The 21,295-nt window shown below is 36.6% G+C and overlaps 1 protein-coding gene across 2 annotated transcripts in view; it reads right to left on the bottom strand.

The window, feature by feature from the left end:
- Positions 1-1,118: 1,118 nt before the first annotated feature.
- Positions 1,119-21,295, bottom strand: part of LOC150108773 (fibroblast growth factor receptor 1-like) — a 560,046-nt gene continuing 539,869 nt past the window's right edge. For both annotated transcript variants that reach the window (XM_090410064.1, XM_090410055.1), the window contains exon 18: positions 1,119-1,782. In XM_090410064.1, coding sequence (XP_090266190.1) covers positions 1,702-1,782 — 81 coding nt within the window. In that variant the 3' untranslated portion in view covers positions 1,119-1,701. The remainder of the gene's footprint in view (positions 1,783-21,295) is intronic.

Genomic DNA, 21,295 nt, shown 5'->3' with positions numbered 1-21,295 from the left:
TACTGTTTACACATTTGGGGTGGTGAACCTAAAATCTCGTTAAAAATTAAACTCGTTGAACCTGCTTCTCCTCTTTCTCATTTATTTCATCTACCTCTGTCCTCTGGAACAGCCTTCCTCATGATGTCTTTTCCAAAAATTTCAACTCGTAGCTCTTTAAGAAGAATGTCAATAGGTTTCTTCTTTCACAACTTTCTGTACCTTCACACATGGCATCGATTGGCTATATGTTTTTGTACCTCTCAAGTGAGGAATAAATAAATATATAAAAGAAATACAGATGAATAAAAGTGGAGATTGTGCCCCATCTTACATCTGATTTTACCACAAACCATCTTCCTGTACTTCTTTCAATTCTAACTTACAACTTAACAGAGCAATATATTGCTCTGTATAATGTTCCATTTACACTATACTGTATAGTAATTTTTTTCTCTCTCTCTCTTTGCACCTTATCATTATGTATTTTCCAGATCTGCAAAACAGATACCAATTTTTATTTGTTTTGAAGTGAAACTCTGATCCTGATCCCTATTTATGTGGCTCCCACCCATGAATTGTTTATTTTTGAACCTACAGTACATTCACACAGTGGGTGGGTTAAGGATTTATGGCATGAACTCAGCTTGTTCTCTGCACAATTTACACAAGGATATTTCAGAAATTCAGCAGATGTTGATGTGTTGTCTAATGACTCAAAAATTTCCTCCACTTCTTCCTTAGAAAATTCTGGAACCATATGCAACTCTCCCTGTCCAATTCCAATTATGATACTTGTCCACACTACTCTATCTTCATTTTTAGTGTTGAATACTAAAACTACACCTTCCTTTCTCTGAAGATTATTTACCGAATAGAACACTTTGCAGTTATTTAGAAGAATTTCATCAGTTTTTCTGACATTGTACTTCAAATTTTTCTGCAAGTCCCACTTCTTTTCCTTTTTTGATACCTCTACTTAAGTTGATTGTACCCATCTTCAATTCTGATAATGTTAAGTATGTTCTAGTAGCTGACTTCACTGACAAAAGTCTGTCCCAGCTAACTTGAAATTTATCATTCTGTAATAGCACTACAACGTGTGTATTCCAATACTAAAATTACTAACAGCAAAGAAATAATAATAAAAAAGTATCTTTATTTACTACTATGCATATATTTTTGGTTTATTACAAAATGTAGCGAACTTGAACAATGCTATTCTACATTCACTGTTTTATGCAGTCTCAGCATCAAAAAACTTGAAAGGTCTCCAACTTTTCTTCTTTATGTAACAGTATTATAAAAACCTTAAACTGATAGTGCACAAATGACTGATAACTTTTTTAAAAAAACTTCAGATTTTCTGGAAAGTGCAATGGATCAGTCCATTAAATTGACATTACTTGGTTGTACATATTGAGCAGCAAAATTTGGTCCACTGCAAAAAGATCTCTTTGGCACTTAATACCTTCAGTGTATCACTATTCTAAGGCAGTGAATATGTCACAACTTATGTTGACTCCCCACTCAACAAGTATGATTGCTAGCAAATAAATAAGTAGCACAATAGCCCAGAAATGTTAAACGTGCTGAACTAGATATCCTCTCCATTAAGACACATTTTGCTCTTCTTGTAATTTGTTTTCTGCTGCAGAAACAATAAGAAGAGTGACTAGGAAACACTGGTGGACTTATTTTAGCACCATGGGAAGACAATCTTCAGTAAGGATCTTCTTCCTCTTCTGAATCACTTGATGATGGAGGTGTGTCAAGTACCGGGATATTTAAGTCCAGATATTCCTGTAAACCAAGAAAAAATAAATAAGCATACCTAATTATTAAGATTATTTATTGTTATTCAAGTGCCTCCAGTAGTCCTAGGAGGTCCACAATGACTCGCATAATACTTAATCACTAATAAGTAACTCATTAATCACACACAAAACTTAATTTTCACATACTGATCACATTCTTACTGAATTTCTAGGGATAATTACTTGTTCCATTCTTTTGTAACCTGAATTTAAATATTTTTCTTTCATTTGCCATACAAAAATCTGTTTAAATAATTTGGATAGAGCTTCTCTCACATCTCTTTTGTTGTCTGAAAGAAAATCTCTAGCCTACAAACTCTCAATCTATCTTGATATTACCTGCTTTTGACTTCTATTATTTACTTATTAACAAAAAGCAGACGACTATGGCTTTTATACAGGAGATACAATAACTCCCATTTTTTACTTGCGCAATGTCCTCTGAACTCCACTACAACCTGCAATCTTCTGACCATAATTCCTAACAACCCCCTTCAATTTGCCAACACACTTGACTTCTTCCTAACAAGCTCCCCTTCCAGGTATACTGTGATTGCTGGTTCTAATTTTTATAACTTGGACCACAACTTCATACAAGTCTCTTTTGCCAGAGAACTACCTTCACCCACTAGTTCACAGTCTCATTTTGTTTGGCACTACAAGGGTACCAACTGGGAGGACCTCTGTGACTTCTATTGCTCCTTCCCATTGTCCAACTACTGCTTCAGTTCTGCTGATCCAAACAACTGCTCAGACTGAATAACAGAAATCATCCTCACAGGAATGAAGGCTTTCATCCTTCATTCCACTCCAAACTCTCAACCACCATCCAAACCATGATTCTTAAATAAGTGTGCCAATGTAAAGATAAAAACCTTTGCTTACCACAAATGGCTCAAGACCAAAAATCCAGCTGCCCACTCTGCAGCTTGCAACAGTTGCAAAAGAATCATTACCAGGTCCAAGTCAGATTTTGAAAGGGCCAAATGCCGCAAACTTGCCTACTGTCCAAATGACAGTCATTCCTTCTGGTCCCTTGCCAAGGCTATTTGGCACAACTTCTGCCCACCTAGGTTTCTACCACATCTAGATGGTAATGTAGTTACTTTACCTAAAGACAAGTCCAACTTACTGGCATCACTTTTCTTTTCCAATTCTTGCATTGATGACTGGAGCAAATTTCCCTCCACTCTACCCTTTATATGGCCCATGGTCTTCCAACAAAAAAAAATCCAAAGAATCCTAAATAACCAGGACACGAAAGACACCTGGTCCTAATGGTATCCCACCTATTGTGTTAAAAAAAAAACTGTGCCCCAGAAATAACATCTATCCTGTATCACCTTCCTCTATCACCTCTTTAATCTGTCCTTTCAATTGGCATCTAGCATACAACATTGAAACAGGTCCACATCCAACCCATTTGATAAAAAGGTGATAAAAGTGAACCAACATACTACTGTCCAATTGCTCACTTCTCATTTCTGTTCTCTCTAAAACAATGGAGAAGATCAACAACCAACTCCTGAACCAACTAATTAATGACCAGCAGTATGGATTCCACCACTCGCGATCTACAGCAGATATTCTTGCTTACACCGCTCACCTCTGGACTCAGGCCATGAAGAAATTCATGTGGTTATACTGAACATTTCAACAGCAGTTGATCCAGTTTGGCACAGGGCCCTACTTAAACTGCCATCCTATGGTCTGCCTTTCTCACTCTGCAACTGGATCACCAAATGTCTCACTGATTGCTCACAGCACATCTTGGTGGATGGTTTATTCTCCTCAGATTTCCCTACCAAAGGGTTCTGTTCTTTCACCTACTCACTACTTCTTGTATATAAATGGCCTGCTCTCTCAGACTTCCAATCCATAGCTTTGCTGACGAGAGTACACTTCATTCCACCTTTTCATTTGACACACCTTGTAGTAGTCAAGTATTAGAATTCTCAAGATCTACCTCAGTGGTGGCAAGGACAACCTTGTAAACGTTAATGCCACCAAAACTCGGTCCTTTCTGATCTCTCACAAGAAAGAGTTCTCATGTCTCTCCCTTGCCTTCAGTAATGCTGAGATATCCAAACATGATTGGATTTCTCCTATTAGACTGACCCGCACCTCCAACTTTCGGCAGCTGTGGAATATTGCTCCTATAATTGGGGTGGTGCACCAAAATCCTCTCTAAGATTGCTTGATTCTGTCCAGAAGAGGGCAATCTGGCTAATTAATAATCCCTCTCTCTCACACAGATGTTCAAGTTTCTGCCTTGTGCCTTTTCTACAGATACTTTCATGGACAGTGCTCTGCTGAATTGGCCACTATTATTCCTCCCTCTTCTACAAAAATGATTAAAATAAGAGTCACTGGTAACCAACATCCTTCAAGTCCATCTTGAAAGTCACCAAATCAACTTTACTGTCTCCTCCTTCATTCCATCTACTTCTGTCCTTCGGAACTCCCCCCCCCCACACACACACTCTGCCTTCTCCAAAGATTACAATCCTCAGCTTTTCAAGCAAAATGTGAAAAAATTTCTCTATTCTTTTATTCCTCTTGCTCACACATGAATTGAGTTGAACTGTGTTTCAACTCAATTCATGTGTGACTATTCCTCTGTTAGAAATTTTATTATTATTTCAAACCTCCATGGAGTCATGAGACACATTGTTGGAGGTTAGCCTTAAACAAGGTCTGTTGTACCATTCATTCAATATATGCACTGAATGAGTGGTACGACATTCAGTGCATATGCTCCATGGGGAAAAAAAAAATTCTTGCACTTTCACTACTTCCTTTTGCAAGTTATAGGGATGGTCTCTAATCCTTGCTCCTTCCAGTAAATACCACCACCAACTCAAATGTCTGAATCATACCTTCCTTTGTCTTATTTCCCCCAAAATGTACTTTGAATGCACTGTCTATCCTCATAGCCAACAATGTACAGTCTTGATAGTATTTTCCTTATCCACATCTGCATTGTACCGAAAGTAACTTTATTCCATCGTTTCTTTTGTCCATCGACACAGTGCCCAGCCCATTGCCACTTCAGATGTTTCAACTTTTCCTATGATGTCAGAGACTTTGGTTTGATTTCATATCCATGTGTTCCGGGTCAAAGCTGTATAACTGAGAGGAGACCTCCACATAGCCTTTAAAGGAATGCGGAGAACCGACCAGGGCTTCTGACCTAATGTCCAATCCTCAACTTCTCGTGGTGCACCCTGTTGGGTATCTACTTTGATACTGAACGAACGAGGATGGGCTGGCAATTTGGGATTTAGCCGACCAAATTGTATTCTTATTGGTTAAATCAAAATAAAAATGATGGTACAACATGACAAAATTTCATGCCGGTGGGGCGTCGCCCGGTTAAACAAGGCCCCCGTTGTTTTCGCCAGGGAACCAGGGCGAACAGCGAAAAGTCAGCTACTGGAACAAATCTGAAAACAAACCCCAACTCAACATCACCAGAGTTAAAGATCGGTACTATCAACGTAAGAAGCCTGAATGGCAAAGAAATGGAGCTAGCTGAGGAATTAGATAAGTACCAGATTGACATAATAGGGGTGACTGAAACAAAAAAGACCAAAACTGGTGAGATCTTTCTGAGCAATAAATACAAAATGTTATATTCAGGCAATAACAATCAAGGAAAAGAAGGAGTAGCCATAGTATTCAACACAAAATACGAGGCTAATCTTCTTGAATGGCAGTCAGTCTCAAGTAGAGTAATGTGAGCAAATATGAGAATGGGGAACTGGACAATGAGACTTATTTGTGCCTATAGTCCCACAGAAGGTTCTACTAAGGTAGAAGTGGAGGAATTTTTGAGGCTTTAGAAAAAGCAACTGACACAATGAAAAAGGAAAAGTTGGTCCTTGTTGGGGATCTAAATAGTAGAGTAGGAAATGATTGTGAGACATACAAAAATATTTTGGGAAAATTTGGAGAAAAGAGCAAAGCTAATAATAATGGCAAATATCTGTTGGATTTCTGCTCAGGACATGGACTGGTTATTACTAACACCATGTTCCAACATAAAAATGTGCACAAATTCACATGGAGAGAAGAGGCTAGGAATAAGAAAAGTCTCATTGACTATGTTATTGTTGATAGTGATGTTTTCTCCCTGGTGCAGGACACCAGAGTGTACAGAGGATTTGAAATTGGAAGTGATCACTATTTAGTCTTGAGCAGGATAAAATTGAATTTCATATTGAAAAGAATAACATGTAAGAAAGTTTTAAAGCGAATAAAAGTTGAGCGGCTCTCAGATGTAAACTGTAGACTAAAATACAGAAATATTATTGAAAAGAAAATGAAAGAGTTTGAGAACAGGAATCAAACCTTGGAGATTCAGTGGCAAACTCTGAAGGAAACACTGATTGATTCTGCCAGAGAGGCATGTGGTGAGGTTGTGTGCAAAGATAAAAAAAATCAGAACTCCCTGGTGGACACAGGAAGTTAAAGAGGCAGTGAAGGTAAAGAAGAAAGCATATCAAAAGTTCCTGGCAAATAAGTCAGCTTTTACTCTTACAGAATACAGAAACAAATGTAAGAAAGCTAAACAGTGTGTAAAACTAGCTAAACAAAAGTCATGGGAGGACTTTGGCAAGAATATAGAAAATAAATATCAAGAAGGTGACAAAATATTCTGGAGGTTGTTGAAGAAGCTTAGGAATGGAGGAAAGAGTGCTGTAAAAGGAATTAGAGATGATAAAGGTGAAATGAAAACAGGAGAAAAAGATATCCTTGAAGTATGGAGTAATTACTTTGAAAAACTGCTAAATGAAACAAGCAGTGATGACAGCACAGTGATAAAAAACACTGACCAGGCATGCAGTCACGAATACATATCCATACTTGAAGTAGAAAATGCCATCAAAGGCTTGAAATGTGGAAAGGCAGCAGGAGTAGATGATATTCGACCAGAAATGCTGAAGTATGGTGGTATAAGAGTCTTACAGTGGCTGCACTGCATAGTTCAGAAAGCCTGGACAGAGGGACGAATTCCCGATGATTGGAGTAGAGCTCTCATAGTACCCATATATAAAAAGGGAAATAAAACTGAATGTGAGAATTACAGAGGTATTTCCCTACTGAGTGTTCCTGGCAAGATCTATGCAAGTATACTTGAGAAACGGTTGAGAAGAATTGTGGAAGAAAAGCTTGGTGAAGAACAAGCTGGATTCAGGCCAAATAGAGGCTGTCAGGATCAGATCTTCACTTTACGACAAATAGTCGAGAAAGCATGGGAATATAACAAAGATCTGTATTTAAGTTTTGTCGATTTGGAAAAGGCATATGACAAGGTGCCAAGAGAGAAGCTATTCAATACACTGCAGTTATATGGTGTCAATGGGGCATTATATCAAGCAATACTTAGTCTTTATTTGAGTTGTGAGTCAGCAGTTAGAATTGAAGGAAGTACAGGAAGATGGTTTAATGTTAAATCTGGTGTGAGACAAGGATGTACATTATCCCCTCTGTTATTCATTATCTATATGGATCACATTATGAAGGAATGTGGTATTAAACCTGATATCAAAATTGGAGATGTTAATGTCAGCTCTTTGCTTTATGCGGATGATGTTATACTTCTAAATAAATCCGCTACAAGTCTGCAAGATTCTCTGACTAAATTGAATAGCTGTTGTAATAGATATGGTATGAAGGTCAGCAATAAAAAGACAAAGACAATGAAAATAGGCAGAATCATTGAAAATGTCAACTGTGTTGTGAATGGAGAACCTGTGGAACAAGTAAAACATTTCAGCTACTTTAGGCACAATTTTTACTGAAGATGGTAAACTAAATATAGAAATAGACAACAGAATCAGCAAAGCTGGTATCGTGGGAAGTCAATTCAATAAATTCATATGGAATAAGAAAGAAATTAGTCGGAACACTAAATTAGCTGCATACAAGACTGTGTTCAAACCAATTTTAACTTATGGATCTGAGAGCTGGGTCAGAAGTAAAACACTTGACCAAAGACTAGAGACCGCAGATATGAGAGTCCTGAGAAAGATTAGATGCGTGAACAGATGGCATCAATGGCAATATCATTGCCATTGATGCCATATTAAAAATGAGGATATTAGGAAAGAACTTCACATTGTCAGCATCCAGAAATGCGTTAGCAGAGCTAATCTCAGATGGTATGGTCACTTAAATAGAATGGGAGAGGAAAGATTAGCAAAACAAGTGTTCTCTGCCAGGTTGGCAGGAAAACGACCCAGAGGAAGACCAAGATATAGGTGGATTGATACGGTACAAAGTCAGCTTTAGATGATAGAAATATAAGATCTGATAATGTTGGAGTCTTGACAAGTAACAGACTGATTTGGAGGAAAATTGTAGATAGGAAGTTAGTAATGATGTAATTTTTTCATGTAGTACTGTCATATCCTGTACACCCCTTGAGGGTACATGGCAGGAATTTGATGATGATGATGATGATTGCCTTTTTAATGCTAACCTTCAATACCATATCTATTACAACAGTTATTCAATTTAGTCAAGGCATTTTGCAAACTTGTAGCAGATTTATTCAGAAGTATAACATCGTCCGCATAAAGGCAAAGAGCTGACATTACCATCTCCAATTCTGATATCATGTTTAATACCACTTTCCTTCATAATGTGATCCATATAGATAATGAATAACAGAGAGGATAATGGACATCCTTGTCTCACACCAAATTTAATATTAAACCATCTTCCTGTATTTCCTTCAATTCTAACTGCTGATTTACAACTCAAATAAAGACTAAGTATTGATTGATATAATGCCCCATTGACACCATATAACTGTAGGGTATTGAATAGCTTTTCTCTTGGCACCTTGTCATATGTCTTTTCCAGATGGACAAAACTTAAATCCAAATCTTTGTTATATTCCCATGCTTTCTCAACTATTTGTGGTATAGTGAATATCTGATCCTGACAGCATTTTTTGGCCTGTAACCAGCTTGTTCTTCACTAAAGTTTTCTTCCACAATCCTTCAACCGTTTCTCAAGTATAGTTGCATATATCTTACCAGGAATACTCAGAAGGGATATGCCTCTGTAATTCTCACATTCAGTTTTATTTCCCTTTTTATATATGGGCACTATTAGAGCTCTACTCCAATCATCAGGAATTTGTTCCTCTGTCCAGGCTTTCTGAACTATGCAGTGCAGCCACTATAATACTTTTCTATACCATACTTCAGCATTTCTGGTCAAATATCATCTATTCCTGCTGCCTTTCCACGTTTCAAGCCTTTGATAGCTTTTTCTAGTTCAAGTATGGATATGTATTCCTGACTGCATGAATTGGCCTGTATCCTGCATGCATGGTCAGTATTTTTTTTACCACTGTGCTATCATCACTGCTTGTTTCTTTTTGCAGTTTTTCAAAGTAATTACTCCATACTCCAAGGATGTCTTTTTCTCCTGTTTTCATGTCACCTTTATCATCTCTAACTCCATTTACAGCACTCTTTCCTCCATTTCTAAGCTTCTTCAACAACCTCCAGAATATCTTACCAGCTTCTTGATATTTATTTTCTATGTTCTTGCCAAAGTCCTCCCATGACTTGTTTAGCTTTCTTACATTTGTCTCTGTATTCTCTAAGAGCACAAGCTGACTTATTTGGCATGAACTTTTGATATGCTTTCTTCTTTTCCTTCACTGCCTCTTTAACTTCCTGTGTCCACCAGGGAGTTCTGATTTTTCTATCCTTGCAGACAACCTCATCACGTGCCTCTCCAGCTGAATCAGTCAGGATTTTCTTTAAGGCTTGCCACCGATTTTCCAAGGTTTGGTTCCTGTTCTCAAACTCTTTCACTTTTCCTTCAATAATCTTTGTGTATTTTTGTCTACAGCTCAACATCTGAGAGCTGCTCAACTTTTATTCGCTTTAAAAGTTTCTTACATGTTATTTTTTTCAATGTGAAATTCAATTTTATCCTGCTCAAGACTAAATAATGATCTCTTCCAATTTCAAATCCTCTGTACGCTCTGGTGTCCTGCACCAGGGAGAAAACATCACCATCAACAATAACATAATCAATGAGACTTTTCTTATTCCTAGCCTCTTCTCTCCATGTGAATTTGTGCACATTTTTATGTTGGAACATGGTTTTAGTAATAACCAGTCCATGTCCTCAGCAGAAATCCAACAGGTATTTGTCATTATTATTAGCTTTTCTCTTTTCTCCAAATTTTCCCAAAATATTTTTGTATGTCTCACAATCATTTCCTCTTTCATTGTGTCAGTTGCTTTTTCTAAAGCATCAAAAAATTCCTCTACTTCTACCTTAGTAGAACCTTCTGTGGGACCATAGGAGCAGATACGTCTCATTGTCCAATTCTCCATTCTGATATTTGCCCACATCACTCTACTTGCCATTCAAGAAGCTTAACCTCTTATTTTGTGTTGAATACTATGGCTACTCCTTCTTTTCCTTGACTGTCATTGCCTGAATATAACATTTTGTATATTTGCTCAGAAAGATCTCACCAGTTTGTCTCTTTTGTTTCAGTCACCCCTATTATGTCGATAGTACCGATCTTTAACTCTGGTGATGTTGAGTTGGGGTGTGTTTTAGAATTTGTTCCAGTAGCTGACGTTTCGCTGGTTCCCTGGTGAAAACAACGGGGACACTTTAACCGGGGGATGGCTGAGCGGGCACGAAATTCTATCATGTTGTACCATCATTTCTATCTTTTGGTTTAAGCCAATAAGAATACAATTTGGTCGGCTAAATCCCAAATTGCCAGCCCATCATCGTTCGTTCAGTATCCAGGTAGATACCAAGCAGGGTGCACCACGAGAAGGTGAGGATTGGACATTAGGTCAAAAGCCCTGGTCGGTTCTCCACATTCCTTTAAAGGCTATGTGGAGGTGTCCTCTCAGTTATACAGCTTTGACCCTTAAACCCCCCCCCCCCCCCAGTAGAGATGTTTCTATTGAAATTAATTGCTGCTTTGGCATTGGTGTATGTTGATTTGATGGTCCTGGCATATGACTCCTCCGCTTGTTAGTTCCTTAATGCTTTAAGTATTGCACAAGTTTTTACTGAATCAAAGGCTTTCTCACAATCAATGAAACCCAGACATAATGGTAACTGATGTTCAATAATCTGTTGTACAACTTGAATATGGTCCACTGTACTAAAGCGACTTAAAAAGCCTACCTGTTTTTTTGGTGGTGCTAGGTCTAGAGTCGTACAAAGCCTATGAGCTAAGACTTTCGTAAACACTTTTATGGGTCAGTAATTTGTCAAGTCTTCTACCTCTTTTTTTTTTTATGTATCAGAATTAGGGGGTAGCCTTCTTCCATGTTCTTGGTACATCATTTTTCTTCAGGCATAAAGTAAATAGTTTTGCTAAGATTTTGTAGATCATTTCTCTATGTTCAATTCATCTATGTTTTGTTTTGATCTTCGAAACAACTTTCTTCTTCCTTTTTGGCAGTTTATTTGGATTTTACTCCGTACCGTATGATTTGCACTTCCAATGTTGAAAGTATTTATAACAGAACAGTCTTAAAAGACGGTTTGCTTATTGCTGAGAATAAAGTAAATTCAATTTCTCTAGTTTTTCCATTTTGATTTTTCCATGTCCACTTCCTATGTTTTTTTTTTTGAAAAAATAATTCATGATGTACAGGTTTTCGTTTTCTGTAAATTCTATTAACCTTGCTCCTCTATCATCTCTCATTCCATATCCAAAATTTCCCATTTAGTTTTCATCTGATTGTTGTAAACCAATTCTAGCATTAAAGTCTTCCATTACAATTCTGAAATGTTTTCCTTTATGGTAAAGTTGGGATACATCATGATAAGGATATATCTTTTGAGATTTGAACCACAATACTTGCTATTTGATCAGATATACTGTCAAATTCTATTATGTTGTTCTTGAATTCAGCTCCAATGATTCCTTCATCTTGGCCCCAATAATACAGTATATCTCCATTTTTTATATGAAGAAATTCTTCACCATTATGTCTAACTTCACACAGTCTGAGAATGTCCTAATTTAGTCAAACCTATGTTCCAACTTGTATACAGAACCACATCCAATACTTTTTTTTGCAAAATTCAAAAAGAGAGTATATGCTTTATCTCCATCTATTGCTCTGTTATAAAAAGCAATCAGATTACTAAAATACGAGTGTCCCTTAATAAATCCATTCTGGCTTCATAAATAATATCTGTCCAATATATATATGAGTTTTTTACAATTTTGTCAAGGTTCTTAATAATAACACAGAAAATGTACAAACTGGTTAGGGATTGCAAACTTACCAACTTTTCCAATTACTAGGAATTTCTTACATTTTTAAAGAAAAAAATATTGGAAAGATGATCAATAAATATTAATAAACCATAATTTTTTTGAAACATGAAATATGTTTTTATGTTTTGTTTAATAGACAAAAACTAAAAAAATTCTGAAGAATAAATATATTAATATTAGTCAAATTATAAACAAACTTCAGAAAATGTTTTTTTTTTTAATTTGGTTTACTTTTTTTTTATATTAAAATGAGTGCATATAAAACTACAAAAAATTCTCAGATTTGATGATGCTTGTTGGCCAACTAGTCATTATTTACTCAGAAGCCATTTTTTAAAAAATACACCCAATTATCCAGAAAAAATTGTAAATGAAAACTGTAAAAAAATACAGTGCATATGAAAAAATAGAAGAATGGTTCCATATGTGAAAACTCGATACGAACAACAAGTTATTTTCAAACAACACACACATGTATCTCTTAAAGAAAATAGTGTGCCACTAATAAAACGGAAATTTGAAAAAGGTCTAAATACACCCGTGCATGTGGTTATTAGTTAAATTTTATTTGGCATCACTTTCTGACAGTAGCCACATTCTTTTGTCTTCCATCACTTGAAATACTTTGGCCGTCATGTTCATACTGCAATGGTGAAACGTTTTCTTCAGTAAAAGGAAATAAATTAGCACTAATTTCCAATAATTCTGAAGGTTGATTTTTTTTCCTTATACCATAAACTCTGTAATTAATCGTTGAAATCCTGTCTTTGTATAATTCTTCATATCGCACCATACATGACTTCAGTTCATGTTTTAACTGTTCACATCTCGTTCAGTATTTGGATCACGTGTAAGAAAATTACTTTTCAATTTTACTAGCCATTTGAAGCACTTCTTTAATTAATCGTGCAGTGAGTAGAATCTTTTCATCATCATCATTTTAACTGTCTCTACTAATGTTGTACATTTTTAATAGTGTAAACAACTTGACATTTGTAGTGTTTTACTTATTTTATGTAGCTATAAAATGGATACATCTCCAAGAAAGCATTCAAAAATGTCCTCTTTCTCAGCACACAATTGTGATTTAAAGACAAACTGCCCATGAATGTGGTGTTGGTTGGGATACTGTTAATGCATTTTAAAGAGGTTTAAGGGAGACAGATACCTTTTCTCTTGACAGGGAAGGAAAATTAGTTGGAAAAGGAAAATGAATCCAAGATTGGATTCATTTTCCTGGTTGGCTGAGTGGTTAGCATATCCACTCTCCAGCCAAAAAAGGCTGCAGGTTCGAATCCAAGCATGGGCTTGGATGTTTGCGATTGTCTGAAAATACTAGTGGTATGGTGGGCAGTAGATGGCATTGGTGTAGATGATTGGGTCCACTGTAGTTCATGGATTGAGTGATTGAGACCGAGAGCTGTAGAGTAGGTGCCCCCTCTCTCGATGAGTCTTTGGATTCCTTGGAGGTGTCACGTAATAATAATAACTGTCTGCTGTAGACTTAAATAGAAACTTGGCAACTAGTGGGATTAATGTTTCTGACATGACAACATATCAAGGATTGCTGGAAGCAGGAAGGACTGCCCATAGACCAAAAAAAGAAACAATTGTTGATGAAAGCTATGCAGAAAAAGAGTCTCCTGTGGGCAAAAGTGTACAAAGATTGGACTGTTGAGAAGTGAAAGAAGGTCATATTCTCAGATGAGAGCCTTAAACTCCTAAAAACCACTAATCACATATAAAGATGTTCTGGGGTTGATTCACACTTATGGTCCAGGATCACTTGTGCCTGTTGTCGATATGATGAAAAGTGACAAATATATAAAAATATCAGAGAAAAGAGTGGTCCCACAGATCCAGAAAAGACAAAGAACTCATCTTCTAACAGGCTCTTGCTCTATGTCACACTTCAAAAAAAGCAGAAGAGTTCCTCAAAAATCACAACATCCAATTGCTTCAGTGGCCAGGCAACACCCCTGATATTAACCCAATGAAAAATTTGTGAGGCATAGTGAAAAAAAAAAAGATTTGGAAAATTAAATTGTGCTGCAAAGGACAACTTAAAACAATCTATTATAAAAGTATGTTTTTGAGATGCAGAAATAAGAAAAATGTGTTCTACGTTGGTAGAGTCCATGCCTAAGTGAATTAATGAACTTATTATGACAAAGGATCACAAATTATTAGGCAAAGTCGGAGTTTAATTTTTGTGCTTATGTTTTCTTACAAAATTAAAATTTTTCTTTAAAATGTGCGTGTTTGGATTCATTTGTTTGCTACTGTATTAGGCATGGATTGTCGAATAATTAGGAATTTAGTGGAACTAAATCTACAATTATCTTTGTTATTGTACACCGGTGTCTAAAAGCTCAGCATGAGCTACATTTTTACCAGTGTATGAAAACATTTTCATAACTATAACTAAATGTGGACATGATTTTATTGCCAGCATAGTAATATGTTATATTATTAAGCAAAAAAAAAAAAAAAAAAAAAGGTTTTAAATTTCATACAAATTAAACTGCAATAATAATAATATCAACAGAAAAACTATGGCCTTTAAAGGACAAGATAGTAATAGATAACAAGATCTTAGAACAGGTGAATTCATTTAACTACAAATAGGATGTATGATCACATATAAAAATGAAAAAGATATAAATGTAAAAATTGCAAAATATTTAAAAATAACAGGTGTAATTAACTCTATATTTAAACCAAACCTAGTTCAAAGATTTTAGCCCTACCAGTCTTATTGTATGGAAGTGAAATCTGGACAGTAAAACAAAAAGACAAAAACAAAGATTACTAACAGCAGAAATGAAGTTTATGAGAAAAACTGCAAAGTATTCTCTATTTGATCAGAAAAGAAATGAAAAAATTATGAAAGAATTAAACCAAGAATCAGTAATAGAAAAAAATTAAAAAATATAAACATAAATGGAACACGTTCAAAGAATGAAAATAGAAAGATTACCAAAGCAAGCCTTGAAAGTACAAGCCATTAGGGAAAAGAAAACCAGGATGTCCTCTTAAACGATTCAACGATGACTTCTAAGGCCGGAACAGGCCATGCTAGGCCTAAATCTTTGATACGGATGATGATGACAAATTAAACTGCAATGCGTTTTTGTCAAAAGTTACCAATTTCCTATGGACATAGTTAGAAATTAAAGCAGAGACATTTCAGTAAGGAATATGTCCACGGCAAACTACAGCTCTCACAACATTGTACCATACTTAGCACCAAGAGCTGGGGATCGTGCTGGCCACTCAATTCAATTAATATCCTCAGTCTCCAAAAGCATCTCCACTGCTCATATATGATGTGGTGTGGCACTGTCATCCATAAAAATTAATTCTTTGCCTACAGCACTGAAATGCTGAAGAACATTGTTGCAACATCATTTGCCAGTCACAGTCACTTTTTCCAGCATTTATAGCTCAGTACATCCATTGAGCATTATGCCTCCCCACACCATGACCCCAGCACTGCCATAGCTATCCCTTTCTAAAACATTCTCGTGATATTAAGCAGTACTACTTTCAGCCAGATTCTTTCAATTGTAAAGAATGCATTAGCTCACTTTTATGGATAAAACACCACTGATAAAAATATGCTCTACGATGAGCTGTGGATTAAGGGATAAAGACTTCAGGCGTATAAGTCTACTTTTCATAGACGTCTTGCCATTTTGTCGAGATATCCATGTATCTGTGGTTGAATAGAGCTGACCTCCCATGGTGTAGTTGCTATGTTTTGCTGTTATAACCAAAGCTCTCTCTCTCTCTCTTCATCCTCAATGGTAGAGTGAGGGCCAACTCTTAGCAAATGTCTGGAACACATTCCATTGGTTTGAAACACTGCCCAGAGCCTGGATACAATGCTCTGTTCTTTGCAGACTCCACTTTATTACTGCCATATAGTATACACTCCTATTTTTCAAGCTAACATCTCTACAAGCTTCCCTTCCACCCTTGCAATTTTGGGCACACAGCTCCTTTCTATCCTCAAATGCATTCCCGACCTTTTTTTGCAACACATTCTTTGTATCATCTCATTCATTATCTTTCTCCTCCACTCTGCATTATCATATCAAGGCAACACACACTTACTATCTTCCCTCTGGACTTTACTGCTTTACATCCTCTACCTCTATCAATTTGAACTTCTTGCTCACTATTCACACTACCGCTCAGATCATTCATACGAAACATGACTATCATAATCATCTTTCACAACACTGTCCTATCTCGTCAGTGATGTGAGGAACCTTATCAGGTCTCTTTTGGCAAAAGGTGAGTTAACCAATCTAATACGGAGGTAGGGGATTTTTCCACCGAGAAACTCTGGTTATTTATCCCCCCCCCCCCCCCCGAACAGGCAAACTGGCCAGTAGAACACACAATTTACAGACAAGAATACTTAGAGGCATAAGAGTAATTACAGTTAGGAAATCCAAGGATATTCAGAAGGATATGGGTGCTTAAGTGCCTGTTCAAAGCCACTGATGATGGATGGATGGATTCTACACAATAAATCATCATATATATCATTTCATAGCATCATTCATTTCTTATACTGGCATCCTTGACCCTTTCTGTTTTCACCCTCTCTCTCTCATCTCTATCCCCTTGGCTCTTCCCATTTCTTTTCTTCTTGTATCTCTCTTACCCCCATTCTCTCAACTTGTCTTCCTCTCTCATGCCTTTCATACCTATTCTTACTCTCCTCATAATCATCAACTACATGATATTATAATACTATCATGAAAAAAAATTATAACATTGCAGACTTCTTATCAACACTTTTTCCAAATTAATCTGTTACCTCCCAGGACTAATATCAGATCTTATATATCTGTCTTCTAATGCACATCCCACTGTATCAATGCACATACATCCTGATCTTCCTGTGGTTCTTTATCCTGCTATCTTGGCAAAAGACACTTGTTTGCTGACCATTCCCCCTCCCATTATGTTTAAGTAACCATACCACATGAGATTAGTTCTGCTAACAATCAGTTCTTTCCTCATATTCTCATTTATGATACTGCCATTGATGCTATCTGTTCATTCTCCTTAATCTCTTAGCTTAAGGAGACTGGAGACTACACATCTGTAGTCTCCTGTCTTTAACTGTCTTATTTCCAACCCAGCTCTCATATCCATAAGTTAAAATTGGTTTGAGCATTGTACACAGTGTTTTGACTAATTTCTTATTCCATATAAATTTATTCCTTTGACTTTCTGCTATACCAGTTTTGTAATTGTGTTGTCTATTTCCATATTTAATTTGCCATAGCAAATTTATTACAGCAGTTATTCAATTCAGTCAGGGAATCCTACAGACTTGTACTGGATTTATTTAAGAGTATATAATGTCACCTGCACAAAGCAGAGATGCTGAGATTATCATCTTCATTTACTAAGAGATAACTGTTATTCATTCTGGATAAGTAACACGTATACATAGTTTAAAATATTTAATTAATATAGTGGACTGAAAATAAAGAGCCAAAAGGCTTCACTTGGCAATGCAAAATTATTCAAATTAAGTGGATACTGAATCCAACATTTCCAAGCCGAATAGAAAAACTACAAGAATTTCGTGCCAAATATAAAAACTATAAAGTTTTGGCAGATCCAAGTGTAAGCAAACCTTTCATGACAGTGGGAACTCGTGGTAAAGGTGGAGTAACCTCTGATCACTTTCCTTAGTATTTCCCATAATGTAAAGCACATCTCCTTGCAGACATATATGGTGCTTTATACATTATGCGTGTGTGTGTGGGGGGGCACTACCTAGACCGGTTTTGACCTTTGTTGAGGTCTCATCAGTGGATATGTAGACCCAGATGTAAATACCCAGGTTGAAGTGATGCAGAAGTTATATTTTACCATATGAGTTGCCAACATGTGTCACATCACGAAAGTCACCAAGAATTACTGAAAATACCCTTGCTATCAAAAGGGAAACAATGAAACTTGCAAAAACACACAAAACAATAAGTGGAAAAATTAGACAAAACCAGAAGTTCTATGAGGGGCAGCTTCTATGGGTGCTATTGGTGGGAGAGGTGAAGGATATAATCTGCATGTTGAGGCCTAAGGATTAAAGTTCCCCAAAGTCTTGGGAAGTTTAATACAACCATATTTATTAAGATTTGGCTAGTCTTTTAAACCTGCTGCTGACTCTAAAAAAAAGACTTTCAAGTTTGTATTTGTTGTGGTGAAGCATAGTAGTTTGCTTCCTTTTGGTTATGTACAAGGTATGGTCAGCTAGATCTGACTGACAGTAATGAACTGCAGTGCAAAAATTTCACTTTTTTTTAAAGTTCTGGCTATTTTTTCTAATATGTCCCAATACAGGCAACAATGATAGGATTGCTATCGTCTGATTGTTAAGAGTAATGTGAGGAACAAGTAATTTGTTGATCTTTTTTGGCATTGTAACTACTGGACAAGAAGATCTGGTGAGTAAAGGAGAGTTCAGCTATAAGATTAGCCTGGGTAAAACAGAGATTGGAGCCTCTATTGTTGAGAGGAGGATGATGAGAAAGTCTGTATGTTTCCACCTGTGTTGGTGGATTTGGAGAAAGAAAGTGTGCTACTAGGAAGACATGATTACAGCATCTAGAAAAGGCAGGCTATTATTGTTTTCTTTTCCTATAAGTCTAAACAGTCAAAATTAAATAAAATAGGACTACAATTAACTATAGCATCAATCAAAATGAGGTATAAAAACAATCAGTAGAATATGTTTGTCTCAATCTGGAAGAATAAGAACATAAACAAACAAAACAAATAATCTACAATGTTTCCAGACCAGTACTAACATACTGATATACAGCTACTACAAAAAAATAGATAACTAATGAAACCATTGAGATGAAGAAAGAAAGCATCATTATCCCTTCAATTTTTCTTATATAAAATCAGGAGTTCATAAATCAGAGAAAATTGCAAAATACAGTCAATAATATGATTGGATCCAAAAGAATGGGAAAATTATATATAGAAAAAAAATGCAGAATAACATTACTTCCACTTTAGTATCACCACCCAAAAGGTGGTGATATTAAGGTGGAAGTAATGAAGAACGAGAATAATGGAAATGAGACCTCAATAAAGGTCGAAACCGGTCTGGGTAGTGGCCCTTCCATTAATACCTAGCATTATACATGTCTGCAAAGAGATGTGATTTGCATTATGGGAGATACTAAGACAAGCAGTGATGAGAGCTTGGTCCACCTTTACCACGAGTTGCCTCAGTTGTCTTTGTTTGCTTACACTTGAATAAAGGATTAAACTAAATTTATTATAGTCTAACCAAGTGGAAAAAAACTTCCAACATTATTAGTCCATTTATTTAAGCAGGACCTTTACATCATCTTCATGGATTATTGCTCTTCCTAGCTTTACAACATTGAAAAATAACAGAATATTTTCAATATATGGATTGAATAACTGAATATTGAATGACTCATTTCATGTCACACCAAGGAGGATGACAAGTTACTGTCATCCAACGACCACCCTATCTCACTCACCTAAGTCCTGTCTAAAGTAATAGAAAAAATCATCAATTCCCAACTTCTATGCCACCTTGAAGGCACCCACCTAATAAACAACCGCTAGTATTGATTTCATCTCTGCTGACCAACAGATCTACTCATATATGCTAACCACTCTGCCTGGTTGGTCGAGTGGTTAGCATATCCGCTCTCCAGGCCAAAGGCTGCAGGTTCGAATCCCGCCATGTGCTTGGATGTTTGTGATTGTCTGTGAAAATACTAGTGATGGTGTTGGTGGATTGTGGGTGGTGGAGATTGAGAGTTGAAGAGTAGATGCCCTCCCTCGAGGTGTCAAATAATAATAATGTCACCCATCTCTGGACAAATGCCATGGAGAAGTTTGGCAAATCTCAACTGGTTGCACTTGATATCTCCAAAGCATTTGATCAGGCCTGGCACAAAGGCTTACTAAGCAAACTACCATCATTTGGTATGTTTCAGGACTTTTGTAGTTGGATTGCCAACTTTCTATTGGATGTGTGTGTGTGGTGGTGAATGGTTTCTTATCCTCTCCATTAAACTAATGCCAGGGTTCCACAAGGTTCTGTTCTCTCACCAACCCTCTTCCTGTTACCCAATACACAGTTTTGTAGATGACAGCATATTGCACTCCTTCCTTTCATCTGATACACCTTCCTCTACCATAAACACATCGCAATCATTGCATCCTCAACTTCTAAAAAACTAGGATTTCTCTTTTGCTCAAAACGTTATTGCACCCCTGAATAGAACCTTATACAAATCACAAATCCGCCCAGCTATTGAATACTGCATTCACATGGGGTGGGGCTCCTAAAAGCTCCCTCGAAATGCTTGACTCAATACAGAGGAAAGCAATTAGACTTATTAATGACCCATCTTTTACCAACTCACTCCCCCACTTTTGCACAGGTGTTTGGTTTTTGCAATATTACACATATTGCAAATTGTTTCCATGGGAATTTTTGGAACATGTGCAGCTGCTGCTCAACATTCCTTCACAGTGCACCTTGAAACCCACAGAACAAGTTTCTTTTCCTCTTCCTTCATCCCTGCAACTGCTGTATTGTGGAACAGTCTTCCTCCTGTTTGTTTCACAAGGAATACAATATGCAGTCATTTAAATCATATGTAAACAAGTTTCTCCTTTCCCAACCCACTACCCATATGTAGTACTAATGTACGCTAGGTTGATCAACCAACCTCGTGTATGGGCTCAATATTTAAAAAAAAAAAAAAATCACTTGTGCACAAATGAAACAGCAGTGGATCAAGTATTGACCCCAGAAGTAACCACTAGCCACCTGCTTTTCCTAGATTCATTTCCTCCACATATTTTTCGATCAAAATCATCTTCACATCTATCCTCATTTGTTCCCATTTATGTAACAGAATTCTATGTTGTGTTCTTATAAAATCCTTTGAAAATTACAGCAGAAACACTGTGCCTTTCCTTTATCAAACTCACACAACTGTCACTTTATTATATAAAGAGAATAAATTATCAAGGCAAAATGCAGTGGAATTATTTTATCATCTTGTCTGCTCTCTAGACACCTTCCTAGGATTGTGGTTTAAATAAGCAGCATAGTCAGAGAAGCTACATTTCCTTTGCACAATCTCAAATTTCAGGCTGATAT

This window comes from Typopeltis vanoorti, chromosome 2 (genome assembly GCF_054136105.1).
Source record: "Typopeltis vanoorti isolate ZY-2024b chromosome 2, IOZ_Tvanoo_1.0, whole genome shotgun sequence".
NCBI classification, from domain to species: domain Eukaryota; kingdom Metazoa; phylum Arthropoda; class Arachnida; order Uropygi; family Thelyphonidae; genus Typopeltis; species Typopeltis vanoorti.
This window is presented reverse-complemented; position numbering and strand designations above follow the sequence as displayed.